The sequence below is a fragment of the Anolis sagrei genome, chromosome 6 (assembly GCF_037176765.1).
Source record: "Anolis sagrei isolate rAnoSag1 chromosome 6, rAnoSag1.mat, whole genome shotgun sequence".
In the NCBI taxonomy this organism is placed as follows: domain Eukaryota; kingdom Metazoa; phylum Chordata; class Lepidosauria; order Squamata; family Dactyloidae; genus Anolis; species Anolis sagrei.
The window spans coordinates 12,643,462-12,662,051 of NC_090026.1; the positions used below are offsets into that span (position 1 = coordinate 12,643,462).

General features: G+C 41.9%; 1 protein-coding gene across 1 annotated transcript; it reads left to right on the forward strand.

Annotated features, from left to right (window-relative positions):
• Positions 1-9,920: 9,920 nt before the first annotated feature.
• On the forward strand, positions 9,921-15,770 carry LOC132779248 (vomeronasal type-2 receptor 26-like). Its single transcript, XM_067469468.1, has 4 exons — positions 9,921-10,742; positions 10,897-11,124; positions 12,419-12,545; positions 14,809-15,770. The coding sequence occupies exons 1-4, from the start codon at positions 9,921-9,923 to the stop codon at positions 15,729-15,731; spliced, it is 2,100 nt and encodes a 699-aa protein (XP_067325569.1). The 3' UTR covers positions 15,732-15,770.
• The last annotated feature ends 2,820 nt before the right edge of the window (positions 15,771-18,590 follow it).

Sequence of the window (18,590 nt, forward strand, 5' to 3'; positions counted from 1 at the left end):
GACTACTGTCTGGACTGCCGCCTCAAAAATCCAGAACTTTTGAGGAAGCAGTCCAGACACCGGAAGTAGTGGGTTTATCCTGCACCTTCCAAGGCACAGAATAAACCCACTAACAAATTAATTCACTACCAACCAGGGATTTTCCCAGTTAGTAGCGAATTAATTTGGGTTTGTCCAGGACGTCACCTGGACAGCCCCCTTTTATTGTGGTAACTCCCACATTAAAGGGGCTGTCTAGATGCACCCTAAGATAGAGGAATCAAAGCAAGTTTCTTCTATCACACTTTAATACTGGCAGAAAGCTTTCTCCACTCTTTCCTACATAAGAAATAATCAGATAATATCCCTTCAGATCTAGAGCTTTCTGCATCCTAGAATCAAGAAGAGAGACTTCAGATGGTCTGAAAAATGAGCCAAGCATTCACTAACATTTTCAAAGGCCCATCTGGAGTATATAGCTATAATTGCTTACTCTGTGTCATACAATACCAGTTTACTTAAGATGGCTCAAGATAACTTCTTGAAAACTTTTGTCATATCTCATTCTTTTTCAAACTACTATGAATAATCAACCAAATTGTCATGTTCTTCATGGATGCTACACAGCCACAATACATTTCCACTTCAAAGGACACGGAGTCCATGCTTGGCAATGAGGTGCATCCTTTGAAAATGTGACTTTGGGCTCATCTACATGGCCATATGAGTCAACCCAAAGATGAATAGAATCTATAGAAAACACATTATGAATGAGGTCAATTTATTATTATTATTATTATTATTATTATTATTATTATTATTATTAAACTTTATTTATACCCCACCACCATCTCCCCAAGGGGACTCAGGGCAGCTAACATGAGGCCAAGCCCAAGAATTACAATAACGCAAAGTAAGTAATAATATCAAATAAAGTGCAAACAATAACAAAATATACAATAAAATAGACACATAATAAAGTGTTAAGAAATTAAAACACAGTGACCTGGGCCAAATGTGAGGGATAAAATTATAAAAACCTGGGTGGGATAGATAAATAGAGTAATGGAACCTCAGATGGGACAACAATGGGGGTAAGCTTCACTGAGGGACGAGAGAAAGTCCATCAAAAGTACAGATTTATATTATAGCATGAGAGAAGCCTGCTTAACATGGCCTTGCATCATGTCAAGAAAAAAATCCACAGGATGCTCTAGAACTTTTCTGAAGCTCCAGAATTTGACCACCCTTGGAGCCAATAGAAATTGTTCTGCTTGTACACATGGTTATCCTGTTTTTCCTGGGCTCGGGCAATCCAGGAACAGGAGATAGTGGGGTCAAATTGTGTTAATCCTATAGTAAAAATTAATCCCATCATGTACAATTGTTCAATTTTCTGAGAGAGTCTGAATATGAGTCAGCATCAGACATCAGCATATAGATTAACTCTGTATGCTTTACATTGAACTGCTTATATTTACATAACAACGCATTGTGTTCTTTGAAGCTCACCTTTTGTATAATTAATTTAATCATATTGCCTCAAGACATTCCACCTGTCTGACTCTTTTCCAGGACGAACCTTCCGAACGACTCTGGCTTCAAACCTACAAATGACATTTGTTCGTTTTTCCTGCCATGGAGGAAACCCCAACCACCTTTGACATCAGGAGGTTTCCTCAGCCAATCAATGCCCAGACCCTGGTTAGGCTAGCTTTGTGCCCAATTACAGGAGGGTGCAGGTATTTTGAATGGCTGTCAAAGAGAATAAAATATCCTATGCTGTAATGCATACTTAATGTCCAATCATTTTCAGCACAGATTCTTTATCTGACATCCTTTCAGGCCTGAAAGTAAAACACCTCTGTTCCTATTGTCTTCAAACCTGGATTGTGTGTTAATCTGGTTCTCAAGGTAGCGGGGCACACAAGGCACTGAACCTCAGGCAACTTCTTTTGTGGGTAGCTGAATCTTGATCCCCAGTAAAAGGTCAAGTGCTCAGAGAAAGATGGGATATATTTTTTCAAATAAACAAATTTCTCAAATAAATAAGGACAACACTTTCACTCAAACTATGTAGGCATAAATTATTAGGATGCCGAGAGACATGCATTCCATGAACGTGGTAATGACAGGAGACATATGATTGCCCATCCTATAAGTATTAGATGTATAGCATGATTGAATTAAATCGAAACATTACATAAAGCTAGGGTTGCAAAAAAGCTTGGTCGAGATGTTCAGAGCAAGAGAGAGGGTGACTAAAATAATCAAAGGTCTGAAAGCTATGCACTGTGAGGAATGGCTTAAAGAAGAGAAGGTTGAGAGGAGACATGAGAACCCTGTTTAAATATTTGAAAGTATGTAATAAGGAAGGGGAAGTTATCTTGTTTTCTTCTAGGACTTGGAGCAATGGGTTCAAATGACAGGAAAAAAAAATCCACCTGAACATTAGGAAGACCTTCCTGACTATAGGGACTTCTAGAGCATGGATCCGCTTTCTTCCTCCTAAAGGATTCTGGGGCTTGTAGTTTAGGGAGGGGCCTTTAAACTGCTCAGACAGACAGGACCTGAGCCTCACTATACTACAAACCCCAAAATTCTGCAGGAGGATCCATGCTCTAGTGTGATGAGGCTGTAAAATAGCTGTTCAACTGTAGAACTTACTTCCTCAAAGTGTGGTTGAGGCTCCATCTTTGAAGGCTTTTAAACAGAGGCTGCATGGCCATATTTTGGGGGTGCCTTGATTGTGCTTTTCCTGTGTCACAGAGGATTGGACTGGATGGCCCATATGGTCTCTTCCAACTCTATGATTCTGTGATTCTAAAGAGGTGCCCAATTGGTAGTGATCTGTCTTTGTAGAGAAACCAACACAAATCTTTAGACCAGTGGTTCTCAACCTGGAGTCCCCAGATGTTTTTGGCCTACAATTCCCAGAAATCCTAACAACTGGTAAACTGGCTGGGATTTCTGGGAGTTGTAGGCCAAAAACATCTGGGGACCCAAGGTTGAGAAGCACTGCTTTAGACTGACCAGTCTGAAGGTACCCTTTCAGGGTGCCAGAATATGACAATTTTGTATAGTTTGGGGGGGGGGGGGTAGTTTATTTATAGGAGCCAAACAAGTAGAGTATAACATAACCACTTTTCCCCATGAGGAAGATAACACTGCTGACTTAAAAGGTATATATATATTAATAATTTAACAAAAAAAGAGATTAAAAATTCATATGTAATCACCCTTGTCCCCTAGAATCATAGAATCAAAGAGTTGGAAGAGACCACATGGGCCATCCAGTCCAACCCCATTGTGCCAAGAAGCAGGAATATTACATTCAAATCACGCTTGACAGATGGCCATCCAGCCTTTGTTTAAAAGCTTCCAAAGAAGAAGCCTCCACCACACTCCGGGGCAAAGAGTTCCACTGCTGAACGGCTCTCACAGTCAGGAAGTTCTTCCTAATGTTCAGACGGAATCTCCTTTCTTGTCGTTTGAAGCCATTGTTCTGCGTCCTAGTCTCCAGGGAAGCAGAAAACAAGTTTGCTCCCTCCTCCCTGTGGCTTCCTCTCACATATTTATACATGGCTATCATATCTCCTCTCATCCTTCTCTTCTTCAGGCTAAACATGCCCAGCTCCTTAAGCTGCTCCTCATAGTGCTTGTTCTCCAGACCCTTGATCATTTTAGTTGCCCTCGTCTGGACACATTCCAGCTTGTCAATGTCTCTCTTGAATTGTGGTGCTCAGAATTGGACACAATATTCCAGGTGTGGTTTAACCAAGGTGGAATAAAGGGGTAGCATTACTTTCCTAGATCTAGACACTATCCATCCCTTTTCCACTATTTTCCTCTTCCCCTTCCCACTCTTGTTTACCCTCTCCCTCTGGGAACAGTCATACATTTCCTTTATCATTCATTCTGTTTGTTGTATCATAAGCATAGTCTGCTTCTATTTCTTATATTTTCTGTTGCCCTTTGCCTTGGATATCCGTTTTCCCCATTTCCCTTTCCATTTCTCCCTGGGGTATCCATTAGCATATTTATTTTTTCTATCAATAATATAATCTTGAATCATATAGTCTGCTAAATATTCGTATCACTTTTGTATGTCCCATTTTTTATTATCTTTCTGTAGCTTGGGACACAGCTAGCATATGTTGTCTTGACTCAATCTTTATTGCCGCTTTCTCCTTCCAGTTTCAAGGTTTTAAAAAACCTGTTTATTATCCCATCCTAATTTTTGCTGTAATGATCACTCTATTTCCCTCTTTATTTTTCTATAGAATTCTTGTACCTTGGCACAGTCCCACCACATATGGATAAATGTTCCAGTTTCCCCACATGACAACTTGGTAGTAAGACATTTGCATTTATCCAAAATGTTGATAAAATTATGGAATCATCTGTAGACTCGTGTCAACTTCATGCTTTTGATTGGGTTTCCTTAGGGAAGGAGTACTTAGTGGTACAGTAGTTTTGTCAGTTCCTTCCTCTGAAATATAGCCAGTAGTGCTTGGTAAAATGGAAGGCAGTAGAATAATAGGGAGACTGCACTGTAGGTGAATTAATTCAATCAATGAAGCCAAAACCCGAAGTCACTAAGGACTGAGCAGAGCAGTTGATGGTGAGGAATCTTAGAGATTTTTCATTCATCACCAGAGCTTGAAGCAGATAACATTAATGAACAAGAAGAGCAATAATGAGAAAACATCAGGAAGGCAGGAGCTCTGCTTCTGCCTGGATTTCTCAGATCAACAACAAATATCAGGCAAAGTGATACCTAATATGTACATTTTACTTGATTTCTGAGACAAATTTTCCTTTGACTTGTCCAATAACAGAAACCACAGACAGATTCATTCAAACTCTGGCAACCTCTTCATACAGCCCTTCCAGGCTGTGCTGTTGCGCCTGCAATCGCCTCAAAAAGGAAGGTGTGCAGTGCGGCTCGTGGAGGCCTACGTGCCCTCTATCCTCTCCTCAGTTGAACTTTCTTTGGCATCCTTTCCCTCCCCTCATCAGATGGCAGAAAGAACAGCAACACACATTGCCCCCCCCTTTTCCCATCACATGGCAAAAAGAGGAGGAAAGTGCAGATAGCTCCATTGGAGCTTCCCAAACTACACTTTTCTCTGTGTAGTGGAGGAGAAAGAGTCTTTCCACGCTTCTCCTCCACTTTGGGAGGAATGTGGACAGGCCTGCTGTGCATTGTGTGATGGCACATGGTAGGTCCCATCCTTGCCACGATTAAATGCAGCAAAATGGGGCAAAAATGCTCCATGTGAGGAGGTCTTGAGTGTTTCACTCTCCAACGCCTGGCAGTTCTCGAAGCTGAAACCAGCTAAAGATTTGACTGATACAAATAAAAAAAAATCAATGTGATTTACCCATATATTCCGGCATATAAGATGACTGGGCGTATAAGATGACCCCCAACCTTTCCAGTTAAAATACATAGTTTGGGATATATTTGCCGTATAAGACTACCCCTCTTCCTATGCACACCAACTAAAAATTTAAAAAGCATCAGATTTTATTTCAATATGGTAATTTTCCTATTACTGTACCTCCTTCTCTGCCTCTCAGATCTCACAAATGCGCACCTGCACCACTTCACTGCAGTCTTCAGGAGTGAGATCTGGGAGGCAGAGGAGGAGGTATGGTAATAGGATACAAGGGCGGGCCAGACAGGTAAAAGAGGTATGTTTGTCTGGGCCCAGAGCCACTCTATCTCTTTTTTCCATACCCCGGGTGCCCCAGATACCTGTAGCTTGTTCCACCCTTCGCTTACACCTTCCTGGTGAGGCGCCCCTTCATCTCACCATCGGGACTGCATTAAGTCCACGAATCCTGATGAATGGATTTTCTTCTACAGTACTTGTACAGTGTCGCCCTTAATGATTTCATACAGTTGCTGCATATGGCAGGGACATGGCCATTGCCATTTTTGAGATTCCTCTACCATATGCAGCAACCACAGGTTCTCCAATCCGATTGGAAGTTTCAGCACCTGCTCTATAAGACGACTCCCGTGTATAAGACTACTCCCGCGTATAAAACTACTCCGTGTATAAGACTACTCTCATGTATAAGACTACTCCCGCATATAAGACAACCCCTGACTTTTGAGAAGATTTTCTTGGGTTAAAAAGTAGTCTTATACACCAGAATATACGGTACTTTTTTCTTGATAACTTTGTTCCAAAACTGCAAAACTCTTGGTATTCTGGATGATGGCAAAATGGAGGGGAAAGTGGTAGAAGAAAGTTCAACTGACATATTTTTCTATTCCTTGTGGTACTACATCATATGCATGTTTGCTTCAGTGCTCCAAAACTTCATGATTATCCCTCCCTTATAATTATGACAATTGCTGTCATCATAAAATCATTTGCTCAGAGCATTACTGGCTCCAAAGAAAGAAGAGTAGTAACAACAATTATGGTTACGCTGTTATATCAAACTCCAGAGTGTTGCATCAGATGAAGCTTATGGAATAAAGATGGCATGGAATCTGACCTTTTGAGCTCTTACACTTTCCCCTTTGGGAGTGTGTCATTGCTTTAAGATCAGTATCTGGTGCACAACCTTCTGACCCTAAAAATAAACTGAATATTTGTCTTTTACAGATTGTCTTTGGCAGCTTTTCTCATCCAGACCAGTGCTGGCAAGACAGGAGAAGCTAGATCTCAAGTGGACACATTGCTATCAGGAAACAAAGAGTTGTGTGATCATGTTATTGCTGCTCCTGCTGCTCCTTCTCTCTTGTACAGTGTGCCAAGGATATTCCGCAAAATGCTCTGGGAATGATCCCATTCTTATCCCACAGGAATGGTACGAGCCTGGTGAAATTCTTATAGGCGGGATTATGTCTCATATCCATTTTATAGTGTTGGGAATTTCCTTCAAGAAGCATCCTTCTCAAGACTGGATTATTGTTCCAATGTAAGGTATTCGATTATTATTATTATTATTATTATTATTATTATTATTATTCCCACTATGTGGAACAGATTATATTCAGTGAGGCAGACCTATCCATCAGGCTGAGTTTGGTTGTATCGGAGTAGTCAGGAAACACCACAGAATATATGAAGCTTCCAAAATTGACATCAAAACCAATACAACCAAATTCCATGTGTCCTGACATCCCTCCTTTCCTCCCTCCCTCTCATCACTTTTTCACATCTCAATGGACATGTAAATATGCACAAATTTTCCAGACCACTTTCTCTTGCAATCAGATTTTGTGAATTTTGGGTGAATTCGGATTAAACCTAAATTGAAATGAGATTTTTAGTGTTGATTATGGACTTTATCCTACTACTGAGGGGAAGCGGAGGAAATAAGTGTTGAGAAACGCTTGGAAAAACACAGTGGGATGAAATCCTACAATTACATCCCAGATGTGGGTTGTTGTAGGTTTTTCCAGGCTATATGGCCATGTTCTAGAGGCATTTTCTCCTGACGTTTCGCCTGCATCTATGGCAAGCATCCTCAGAGGTAGTGAGGTCTGTTGGAAGTAGGAAAATGAGTTTATATATCTTTGGAATGACCAGGGTGGGACAAAGAACTTTTGTTTGCTGCAGCTAGGTGTGAATGTTTCAACTGACCACCTTGATTAGCATTTAATGGCTTGGAAGTGCCTGGGGGGAATCTTTTGTTGAGAGCGATTTGATGTGCCTGATTGTTTACTCTCTGTTGTTTTGCTGTTGTGATTTAATACAGTATTAAAAAACTCAAAATTACAACAGCAAAACAACAGAGAGTAAACAATCAGGCACATCAAATCGCTCTCAACAAAAGATTCCCCCCAGGCACTTCCAAGCCATTAAATGCTAATCATGCTTGCCATAGATGCAGGCGAAACGTCAGGAGAAAATACCTCTAGAACATGGCCATATAGCCCGGAAAAACCTACAACAACCCAGTGATTCTGGCCATGAAAGCCTTCAACAATACATTGAACATCCCAGATCATTACACAGAATTATTATATCTGTCAGTATATGGTAATAATAATATTGTAGATGTTTATTACTTTGTCAACATATTCTACATAAACATATCTATAGATTGCCACACTATATTGTTAGTGCTGCTTTCCCACTTTAAATCCTATGGATACCACCTGTGGTATTCCGGAATTTGTAGTTTAGTGAGACACAATACTTCTCTGGCTGAGATTTTTAAACACAAATCTCAGGATTCCTGAGGAAGTAAACATAGGATTTAAATATAATGTATAGTGTGATTGGAATGACCATCTGTTGGGATGTTTTGAATGTGATTTTCCTGCTTCTTGGCAGGGGGTTGAACTGGATGGCCCATGAGGTCTCCTCCAACTCAACGATTCTATGCTTCTATGATTCTATGATAATCTCCTGCAGAAACAATTAGTCAGAAGGCAGTTCTTTGTTCATTAGTGTATGAAAGAATCATGACACAATTATTTTCTATGTATTAAATGACATACACCTTCATACAATCCGCTGTTTTTTTCCCCAGAGTGACAACAAAGTTCTACCAGCATGTCCTGGCCTTGGTGTTTGCCATAAATGAGATCAATGACAATCCAAAGATCTTGCCCAATATCTCTCTTGGATTCCACATCTATGACAGTTACTCCAATGCAAAGATGACTTATCGCACCACTCTGGATTTAATCCACAAGCCACAACAGTTTCTTCCCAACTACCAGTGTGGCACCCAGAAAAATCTAGTAGCTGCTATTGGAGGACTAGATTCTGATACTTCCTCATATATGGCAGAAGTGTTGGGCCCTTACAAGATACCTCAGGTAGACTCTGCAGATGTGATTTGATTTCACCTATATTTTGGTCTTCCTGATTCTCTTTGGAAGCAAGTTCATAGATACATTTATTTTTAAATATCCATAATAATAATAATAATAATAATAATAATAATAATAATTTATTCTTATACCCTGCCACCATCTGTCCATTCCCCCCTTTATTTTTCTATAGGGACTTGGGGCGGCTTACATATGGGTCAAAATGCTCACAGGACATAAAAGCAAAACAATCCATTAAAACAAAAACGCAATTAAAATAGAACAATGTTTCTCAACCTGGGAGTCAGGGCCTACTGGGTGTGTCACAAAGATTGTCAGAGGGGTTGTCAAACACCATCAGAAAACACTGTATTTTCTCTTGGTCTTGGGGGTTCTGTGTGGGAAGTTTGCCCAAATTCTATCGTTGGTGGGGTTCAGAATGCTCTTTGATTGTAGGTGAACTAAAAATCTCAGCAACTGCAACTCCCAAATATCAAGCTCTATTTTCCCCAAAGTCCACCAGTGTTCACATTTCGGCATATTGAGTATTTGTGCCAAGTTTGGTCCAGATCAATCATAACAGTAGGAAAATGACATTTGTGAAGTAGCAACAAAAATAATTTGATGGTTGGGGGCCACCACAACATGAGGAACTGTATTAAGGGATCACAGCATTAGGAAGGTTGAGAAACACTGAAATAGAGCATGGTACAATATAACAATTTGGACAGCTCCCCCGGTGGCCAGAATTCAAAAAGCATACCCTCATGAAGCTGGAAAGTTAAGTAGCCTCTGTATCGCTGTCTATATATGTTGTGTGCCTATGGCATTGAATGTTTGCCATGTATATGTGCATTGTGATCTGCCCTGAGTCCCCTGCGGGGTGAGAAAGGCGGAATATAAATACTATAAATAAATAAATACCAAATGCATGTTTCTTGACTGTAGTGAAATTTGCATCTCTAATGCTTATTTAAGGCATTGTATATGGTGCAAGGTTTCTGATCACTCCAACGAATGTGTCAAAAGGTATTCAGATACTGATTGTGTTTCTGCTTTGAAATGGTTGTCTTTCTCCCTATAGATTTCCTATGGCTCTTTTCAACCTTCAGGGAGATATGAGTCTGATTTTCCTCCCTTTTATCGCATGGTTCCCAATGAAGGCCTTCAGCATCAAGGAATTGTCCAGCTCCTTCTGCATTTCAGATGGAAATGGATTGGGCTCATAGTTATTGAGGATGAGAATGGCGAACACTCCTTGATGACGCTGGAATCCATGCTTTCCCAAAATCAAATCTGCTTAGCTTTCATTGAAAGATATCCCCCAAATCCCCGGCTGTACCTTGGAATAAACGATATGATCAATAACATTCTCAATTATATTCCCATTTTCATGGACAGCACAGCCAATGCAGTGGTTATCTATGGGGATAGTGTCACCATAAGGACCCTGGCATATACCATATGGGGTCGAGCAGTGCTTTATTATCTTCTAGATCCTTGGAACAAGATGAAGACATCTTCTGGGAAGGTGTGGATTACGACAGCCCAGATTGATTTCACATTTAATACCTTGCAAAAAGGCCTCAACATGCAAATGTTCCATGGGGCTATTTCCTTCATAATTCACAGAAAAGAGATTCAAGGCTTCCAAGAATTTCTTCAGACTCTTGAACCAAACATGTCTAATGGAGATGGCTTCATCAGTGATTTCTGGGAACAAGCATTCAATTGTTTGGTTTCCAGCACTATTGAGCCTACAGATACCAATGACACATGTACTGGAGATGAGATGCTGGAGGACCTTACTGAGCCATTTTTTGAAATGAGCATGACTGGCCATAGCTATAGCATCTATAATGCTGTCTATGCGGTGGCACATGCCTTGCACATCATATACTCATCTAGATCAATTCACAGAGTGATAGGTGGTGATAGGAGGAGACATCTGAAGGTGGAGCCTTGGCAGGTAATGTCTTCTTGCAAACCATTACAAGATCTTGGTCCCATATGCTGATGTGAAGTGGTCAAGCCATGGGTATGCCATTTTCCAAAACTATTTGAATGAGCTCAGTGAGAGTTTTCCAAGAGTTTATAAACCTCTTTCTCTTTTTTCTACCAAGCTCCACTCATGGCTTCAGAGAATTTCATTCAATAACAGTGTGGGAGATGAAATTACACTCAACGAACATGGAGAATTAGCAGCTGGATTTGATGTCACAAACTTGGTCACTTTCCAAAATAATTCCTACCTAAGAGTCACAATTGGAAAGTTGGATCCCAAGGCTCCTCCAGGGAATGAGCTCATCATTGACGAAGAGAGAATCCATTGGCATAAAGACTTGACGCAGGTAAGGAAATGGCCATGCTTTGTTTCATAAGCTATGGCCATCCACTTGACCAGTGGTTCTCAACCTTCCTAATGCTGTGAACCCTTAATACAGTTCCTCGTGTTGTGGTGATCCCCAACCATAACATTACTTTCGTTGCTACTTCATAACTGTAATTTGGCTACTGTTATGAATTGTCATGTAAATATCTGATATGTAGGAAGTATTTTCATTCACTGGGCCAAATTTGGCACTAATACCCAATACTGGTGGGGTTGGGGGGTTGATTTTGTCATTTGGGAGTTCACCGACAATCAAAGGGCATTCCGAACTCCACCAGTGGTGGAATTAGACCAAACTTGGCACACAGAACTTCCATGACCAACAGAAAATACTGGAAGGGTTTGGTGGGCATTGACCTTGAGTTTTGGCGTTGTAGTTCATCTACATCCAGAGAGCTCTGTGAATTCAAACAATTGTGGATCTGGACCAAACTTGGCAGAAATTCTCAATATGCCCAAATGTTTGGAGAAAGTAAACCTTGACATTTGGGAGTTGTAATTGCTGAAATTTATAGTTCACCTACAATCAAAGAGCATTCTGAACACCACCAATGATAGAATTGTGCCAAACGTCTCACACTTTAGCCCCATGACCAACAGAAAATACTGGAGGGATTTGGGAGGAATTGACAATGACTTAGGGGAGAGCACGCCTGTTTTCCTCTCCCCACTTGGAGTCTCAGAAACAGCCCTCCTTTTGTCTGAGAGGCCAGCTCAGAGGCCGGTCATCACAACAGGTGGAGGGCTTTTGGTAGAAGGTTTTGCTGTCTGTTTCCAAATAGGAAGAGAAGGACAGGCAGAGAGATCTTCAGCCTTCTCTGATAAAAGGAGTTCCTAAGACCATCAGAAATATGTGTTTTCTGATGGTCTTTGGCAACCCCTCTGAAACCCCACTCATGACCCCCTCAGGGGTCTCGACTGCCAGGCTGAGAAATGCTGGTGTTGATGCACCCATCCTTTCAAAATGTGCACAAACACACTTTGGTCAAGTTGAATCATTGTGGGATATTATTTTGTTATGTGTCTTCAAGTTGTTTCTGAGTTACAGCAATATTTCTTCAAAAGGGGCTGAAAGAGTGTGACTTGCTCAAGGGCATCCAATGTGTTTCAATGGCTGAGTGAAGATTTGAACTCTGGTCTCTAGAGTCATAGTACAAATGCTAGAAGCAAGAAACCACACTAGTCACCATTGTTGCTCCTGCATCTATCATTCCTAAAACCCTAAATGTAAGGTGTGTTTTGTTTATGGATAGGTGCCCCCCATTTCTCTTTGCAATGACTTCTGCCAACCTGGTTATCAAAAGATCAAGAAAGAGAGTAAACACTTTTGCTGCTATGACTGTATTCTATGTGAGGAAGGGAAGATCTCAAATCTGAATGGTAAGTGATATGATATATGGCCAACAACTTTAGAAAGGCAAGAAAAATGTACCTATGAAATTGAGTTGAACTTTGAAAGGATGGGTGCATCTACACTATAGAATTAATGCACTTTGACACCACTTTAACTGGCACCATTCAAAGCGATGCAATCCTTGGAGTTGTGATTTTACAAGGTCTTTATCCTTCTCTGTCAACTTATGGGATTTGTAGCTTGGTGAGGCTCTTCTTTGGCATAGAAAGCTTGCAAAACTATAACATCCAGGACTCCATAGCATTGAGCCATCGTTACTAAAGTGGTGCTGGACTTCATTCATTCTACAGTATAGATACACCTGATATAGATACCAGCTCTACATTAGTGATATCAATTTCAGAACTATTGTGTTGAGGGCGACACTATATGATACAGGACCCTATGCAAATTACCTTAGCATGTCATGGCATTTTTATTGCTTTCTGGGTAATTTCAATTATTGTTTACACTGGAAGCTTTGGGACAATAATCAAAAAGCTCTGTTTTTTATTCTGTGTGCAGCTGAGCTGACAAAAGGAGATTTCCTTTCTCCTTCCTGCCAACCCCAAATTAATACTAATAATTTATGAGATTTTTCCAAAATTGATAGAAACTTCTCAGCCTGATAAAGTAATCCCCTCAGTCCATAGCAGTAGTCTGTGATGTCAGTAGTCACATCTAATATTACTAATAGGGGTGTCAGTTTATCAACCATTGGCTTGCCACATTCATAATGGAAACTGTTCCTTGCTCCCATGCCACCTTGCATCTCAAAAAAAAGGTAAAGACTTTATTTATTTATTTATTTATTTATTTATTTATTTGCGGTATTTGTATACCACTTTTCTCATCCCAAGAGGGACTCTACTTCCTATATGACACAAGAAACAAGTAGGAGATTAAGGCACAGCCTCCAATTGATCAAGAGCAACAAGAAATGGCACTGAGACTAAACTTGTGCAATCTGCGTAAACCTTGACTTGTTTCATGTCCTAGCTTTCAGTGGGTGATTCAATCTGTTTTTTGGGAGCGTCCCGAAAACAGGAAAGGAAATATCAGTTTTTACTCTATATGCCGAAAGATCTGTTTTCTATTGACTTATTATTGGGGGGCGGGGGGGAGAGAGAGAGCTTCCCAGGCTCCCCTTCCCATCATTTTAGAAATTAAAGCTCTACTCTAACTGCACTCAGCTGCAGGCAGGTGCACATTTTAAGGAGGCTTCTTACCTGTTTCTTACTCTAGAGCAGGTGCGCAGCTGCATGTACGCACGCACATTTTCCGGGCCTGCTTGCAACATGCACTTTCCAAGGCAAGGAGGCATGTTTACTCTAGAGGAGGCACTCAGCTGCAAGCAGGCATGCATGCTTTCTGGACATGCACACCACACAGACTATCCAAGGCAAGGAAGCAATGCAGGCATGCACGTTTTCTGGGTCTGCATGCCACATGCACTGTCCAAGGCAAGGAGGCAAGTTTACTCCAGAGGAGGCGCTCAGCTGCATGCAGGCATGTGCACTTTCTGGGCCTGCATACCACACACACTTTCCAAGGCAAGGAGGAAAGTTTACTCTAGAGGAGGTGCTCAGTTGCAAGCCCATGTTTATGCTAGAGGAGTCACTAAGAGGCATGCAAGCACATGCATTTTCTGGGCCTACGCACCACATGCTCTTTCCAAGGCAAGGAGACAAATTTACTCTAGAGGAGGCACTCAGCTGCAGGCAGACACACATGCTTTCTGGACATGCATGCCACATGCACTTTCCAAGGTAAGCTTTCCAAGGCACGTTTATTCTAAAGAAGGCACTCAGCTGCATGCAGGCATGCACGCCTTTTGGGCCTGCATGCCACACGCAATTTCCAAGGCAAGGAGGCAAGTTTACTCTGGAGGAGGCACTCAGCTGCAGACAAACGCACGTGCTTTCTGGGCCTGCATGCCCCACACACTTTTCAAGGCAAGGAGGCAACTTCTCTTACTCCATAGGAAGCACTTGGCTGAAGTAAGCCATGCACACTTTCTGGCACCTCCTACACACACACTCTTTCTAAGGCAAGGGGGCTGCTCACGAAAAGCTGGTGAGGAGCCCGTATTGGCTCCCGCTTGCTTTTGTGTCAAGCTGATTTGTGTACTGGGAGGGGGCTTCCCATTACGTGCTCCCGAAGGTAACGAAAGTAACGAAAGAACGGATGTAACGAAGGACAATGGATCCATGCACAACTCTGAGACACTTCAGTTTTTTCATTTCACAGATATGGATGCTTGTATTGAATGTCCAGAAGATCAGTACCCAAACCTGGGTCAAAATGGATGCATCGCCAAGGGAGTAAACTTTCTGTCTTACGAAGATCCTTTGGGAATCACTATCACTTTGTGTGCTCTCTCGTTTTCCTTTATCACCTCTTTGGTACTAGGAACTTTTATTATGCACAAAGATACTCCCATTGTCAAAGCCAACAACCGAAGTCTCAGCTACACACTCCTCATCTGCCTGCTCCTCTGTTTCCTCTGTCCGTTGCTCTTCCTTGGCCAACCTGGGAAAGTGACCTGCCTTCTGAGACAAGTGTCCTTTGGTATCATCTTCTCTGTGGCACTTTCTTGCATATTGGCTAAAACTATCCTGGTGGTTCTGGCATTTTTGGCCACCAAGCCAGGATCCAGGAAGAGCAAATGGGTAGGGAAAAGGCTGGCAACTATCATTGTCCTTTCCTGCTCCTTTATTCAAGCAGGTATTTCTGCAGTTTGGTTGGGATTCTCACCTCCTTTCCCAGAGGTGGACATGAGATCCTTCAAAGAGGCGATCATATTGGAATGCAATGAAGGATATGTTGTTATGTTTTATTGTGTCTTGGGTTTCATGGGCTGTTTATCGGCAGTCAGCTTCACTGTAGCTTTCCTGTCTAGAAAGTTACCTGACAGTTTCAATGAAGCCAAGTTCATCACCTTCAGCATGTTGGTTTTCTGCAGTGTTTGGGTGTCCTTCGTTCCAACCTACCTGAGCACCAAGGGCAAATACATGGTGGCAGTGGAGATCTTCTCCATTCTAGCCTCCAGTGCTGGGTTGCTAGCCTGCATCTTTTTCCCCAAATGCTACATCATATTGTTGAGACCTGAGATGAATCACAAGGAATATGTAATGAGGGGGAAGAAACAAAGAAGCTATAAGTCCACTTGATATTCCTCTTGTAAAGACTTTTATCATTGGGTTGCTGTGAGTTTTCTGGGTTGTATGGCCATGTTCCAGACGTATTCTCTCCTGACGTTTCGCCCACATCTATGGCAGGCATCCTCAGAGGTTGTGAAGTTTGTTGGAAACTAGGACAAGTGAGTTTTATATATCTGGACTGTCCAGGGTGGGAGAAAGAACTCTTGTCTGCTTGAAGCAAATGTGAATGTTGCAGTTGGCCACCTTGATTAGCATTGAATGGCCTTGCAGCTTCAAAGCCATGAAAATGAAAAAATCTGGCTACCAGTATTGAAAAAACTCTAAAATCAAGACAGTAAATCAAGAACAACACTCAAAAACAGGGGAATTCCTGACAGCAAACAATCAAGGCCTGCTAACACCTTCCAACAAAAGATGCCCCCAGGCAGGAAGCAGCCACCATTTGAAGCTGAAAGACCTTGAAACTGCTAGGCCATCAAATGCTAATCAAGGTGGCCAATTGAAACTTTTACACCTAGCTCCAACAGATAAGAGTTCTTTCGCCCACCCTGGACATTTCACAGATATAATCCCATTTTCCTAGTTTCCAACCGACCTCACAACCTCTGAGGATGCCTGCCATAGATATAGGTGAAACATCAGGAGAGAATGCTTCTGGAACATGTCCATACAGCCTGGGGAACTCACAAAACCCAGTGATTCCAGCCATGAAAGCCTTTGACAATAGAACAACAACACTGAATAAAATTCTCATAAATCCATTGCTGCTGCCACTCTTGATTTATAAACCTCAGAAATTCAGTAATAATTGGGGATGTTTGCAAACCTGATCAGGACAGGCTTTACAGTTTTCCTGAGAATGGAAGGAAATCCAAGGGGAGAAGACAAAACCCAGTTCTGGAGTCAACAGTGTGAGCATTCCTTTCTGATTCTATGTATCAAGGGGCGTATTCACACTGTTAATGCAGTTCAACACTACTTTACCATCACTCAATGCTGTAGGATCCTGGGAGCACAAGGCTATTGGCAGAGAAGCCGAATACCTTTTAAAACTTCAGCTGCTGTGATCCAACAGCATGAAGGCATGGCAGTGAAAGTGGTGTCAAACTGCATTCGTTCTTCACTGTAGGTGCACCCCTGATCTCTCCACTCTACTCCACTCCACTCTCCACTTTTTGTTTCTTTTCACACTCCATGAGGACAAAACACCACTACTGACTTGATTATTTATTTATTTATTTATTTACACTATTTATACCCTGTCCTTCTCACCCTGAAGGGGACTCTGAGCGGTTTACAGAACATACATACGACAAGCATTCAATGCCAATTATACAGTTAACAAGGGAAGACAACACAAACAGAAGTAAAGGCAGTTTTTCCGCATCTTATTTCCGGCATCTTGGAGGCTGTGCTCAACTCCAGACACGGGGGAGCAGGGTGTGCTGCCTTTCCATCTTCCATGCCGGAGTGTTTTCCTCCAATCAATGTCCTTTTAGTGGCGCCTTTTATTACCTCCCCGCTAAAAAGTGGTACCTATTTTATCTGCTCTCATTTCTGCTATCGACTTGCTAGGCAGACAGGTGAGCTGGAGCTAACAGCGGGTGCTCACCCCACCTGGGCTCAAACTGCTGACCTTCCAATCGGCAGGATTTTTCGGCAGCACGGTTATTTATCCTGATGTGCTAAGCCGGGCCCCTTACTTAGAATCATAGAATTATAGAGTTGGCGCCATCCAGTCCAACCCCCAGCCAAAAAGCAGCAAAAAGCATCCCCGACAGATGACCATCCAGACTCGGTTTAAAAGCCTCCAAAGAAGGAGCCTCTACTACACTCCGGGGCAGAGAGTTCCACTGCTGAACAGCTTTCACAGTCAAGAAGTTCTTCCTAATGTTCAGGTGGAATCGCCTTTCTTGTAGTTTGAAGACATTGTTCTACGGCCTAGCCTCCAGGGCAGCAGAAAAAAAGCTTTCTCCCTCCTCCCCATGACTTCCTCTCACATATTTATACATGGTTATCATGTCTCCTCTCAGCCTTTTCTTCTTCAGGTTAAACATGCCCAGCTCTTGAAGCTGTTCCTCATAGGGCTTGTTCTCCAGACCCTTGATCATTTTAATCACCCTCCTCTGGACACATTCCAGCTTGTCAATATCTCTCTTCAATTGTGGTGCCCAGAATTGGATATGATATTCCAGGTGTGGTCTAACCAAGGCAGAATAGAGGAGTAGCATGACTTCCCTGGATCTAGACACTATACTCCTTATTGATGTAGGCCAAAATCCCATTGGCTTCTTTTGCGCGGCGCATCACATTGTTGGCTTATGTTTAACTTAGGCAGAAAAATGAAATGCAAAGATACAGAATGGGGGACGCCTGAATCAAAAGCAAGATCTTTTTCACACTATTGCCCTCGAGCTACGCAACCCCCCCCCCCCCCATTCTGTATCTTTGCATTTCATTTTTTCTGCCTAAGTGAAGCATCTTGCATTTGTCCCTGTTGAACTTCATTTTGTTAGTTTTGGTCCATCTCTCTAATTTGTTAAGATCATTTTGAATTCTGCTCCTGTCTTCTGGAGTATTGGCTCTTATGCTGTCACATGCTGGGCCTGTAGCAATTGTCTATTAACAGGAGGTGGTCTCTATATGCCCAGCGGGACGCCTGGGATGCCTCGGCTGAGAGGCTCTATGGATTTTCCTATACAAAATCTTTAGAAGCTTAGAAAGTTTAACAAGGTTCTTTATTAATGCTTAAATCTTGAACAAATCAATCAAATACTTTAAAACTCTGGAAAACTGGTAGCTTTCTTAATCTGCCCACAAGGGACAGATTCAAGAACTGTTTCTTTCTTCTATAAAGGAAATCTTTGA

Bases quoted from the DNA above. Each gene is read 5' to 3' on its own strand.
- LOC132779248 (XM_067469468.1), top strand. From the start codon at position 9,921: ATGGTTCCCAATGAAGGCCTTCAGCATCAAGGAATTGTCCAGCTCCTT. The intron at 10,743-10,896 runs GTAATGTCTTCT...TTTTCTACCAAG, and splicing joins TGAAGGTGGAGCCTTGGCAG to CTCCACTCATGGCTTCAGAG. The intron at 11,125-12,418 runs GTAAGGAAATGG...GTTTATGGATAG, and splicing joins GGCATAAAGACTTGACGCAG to GTGCCCCCCATTTCTCTTTG.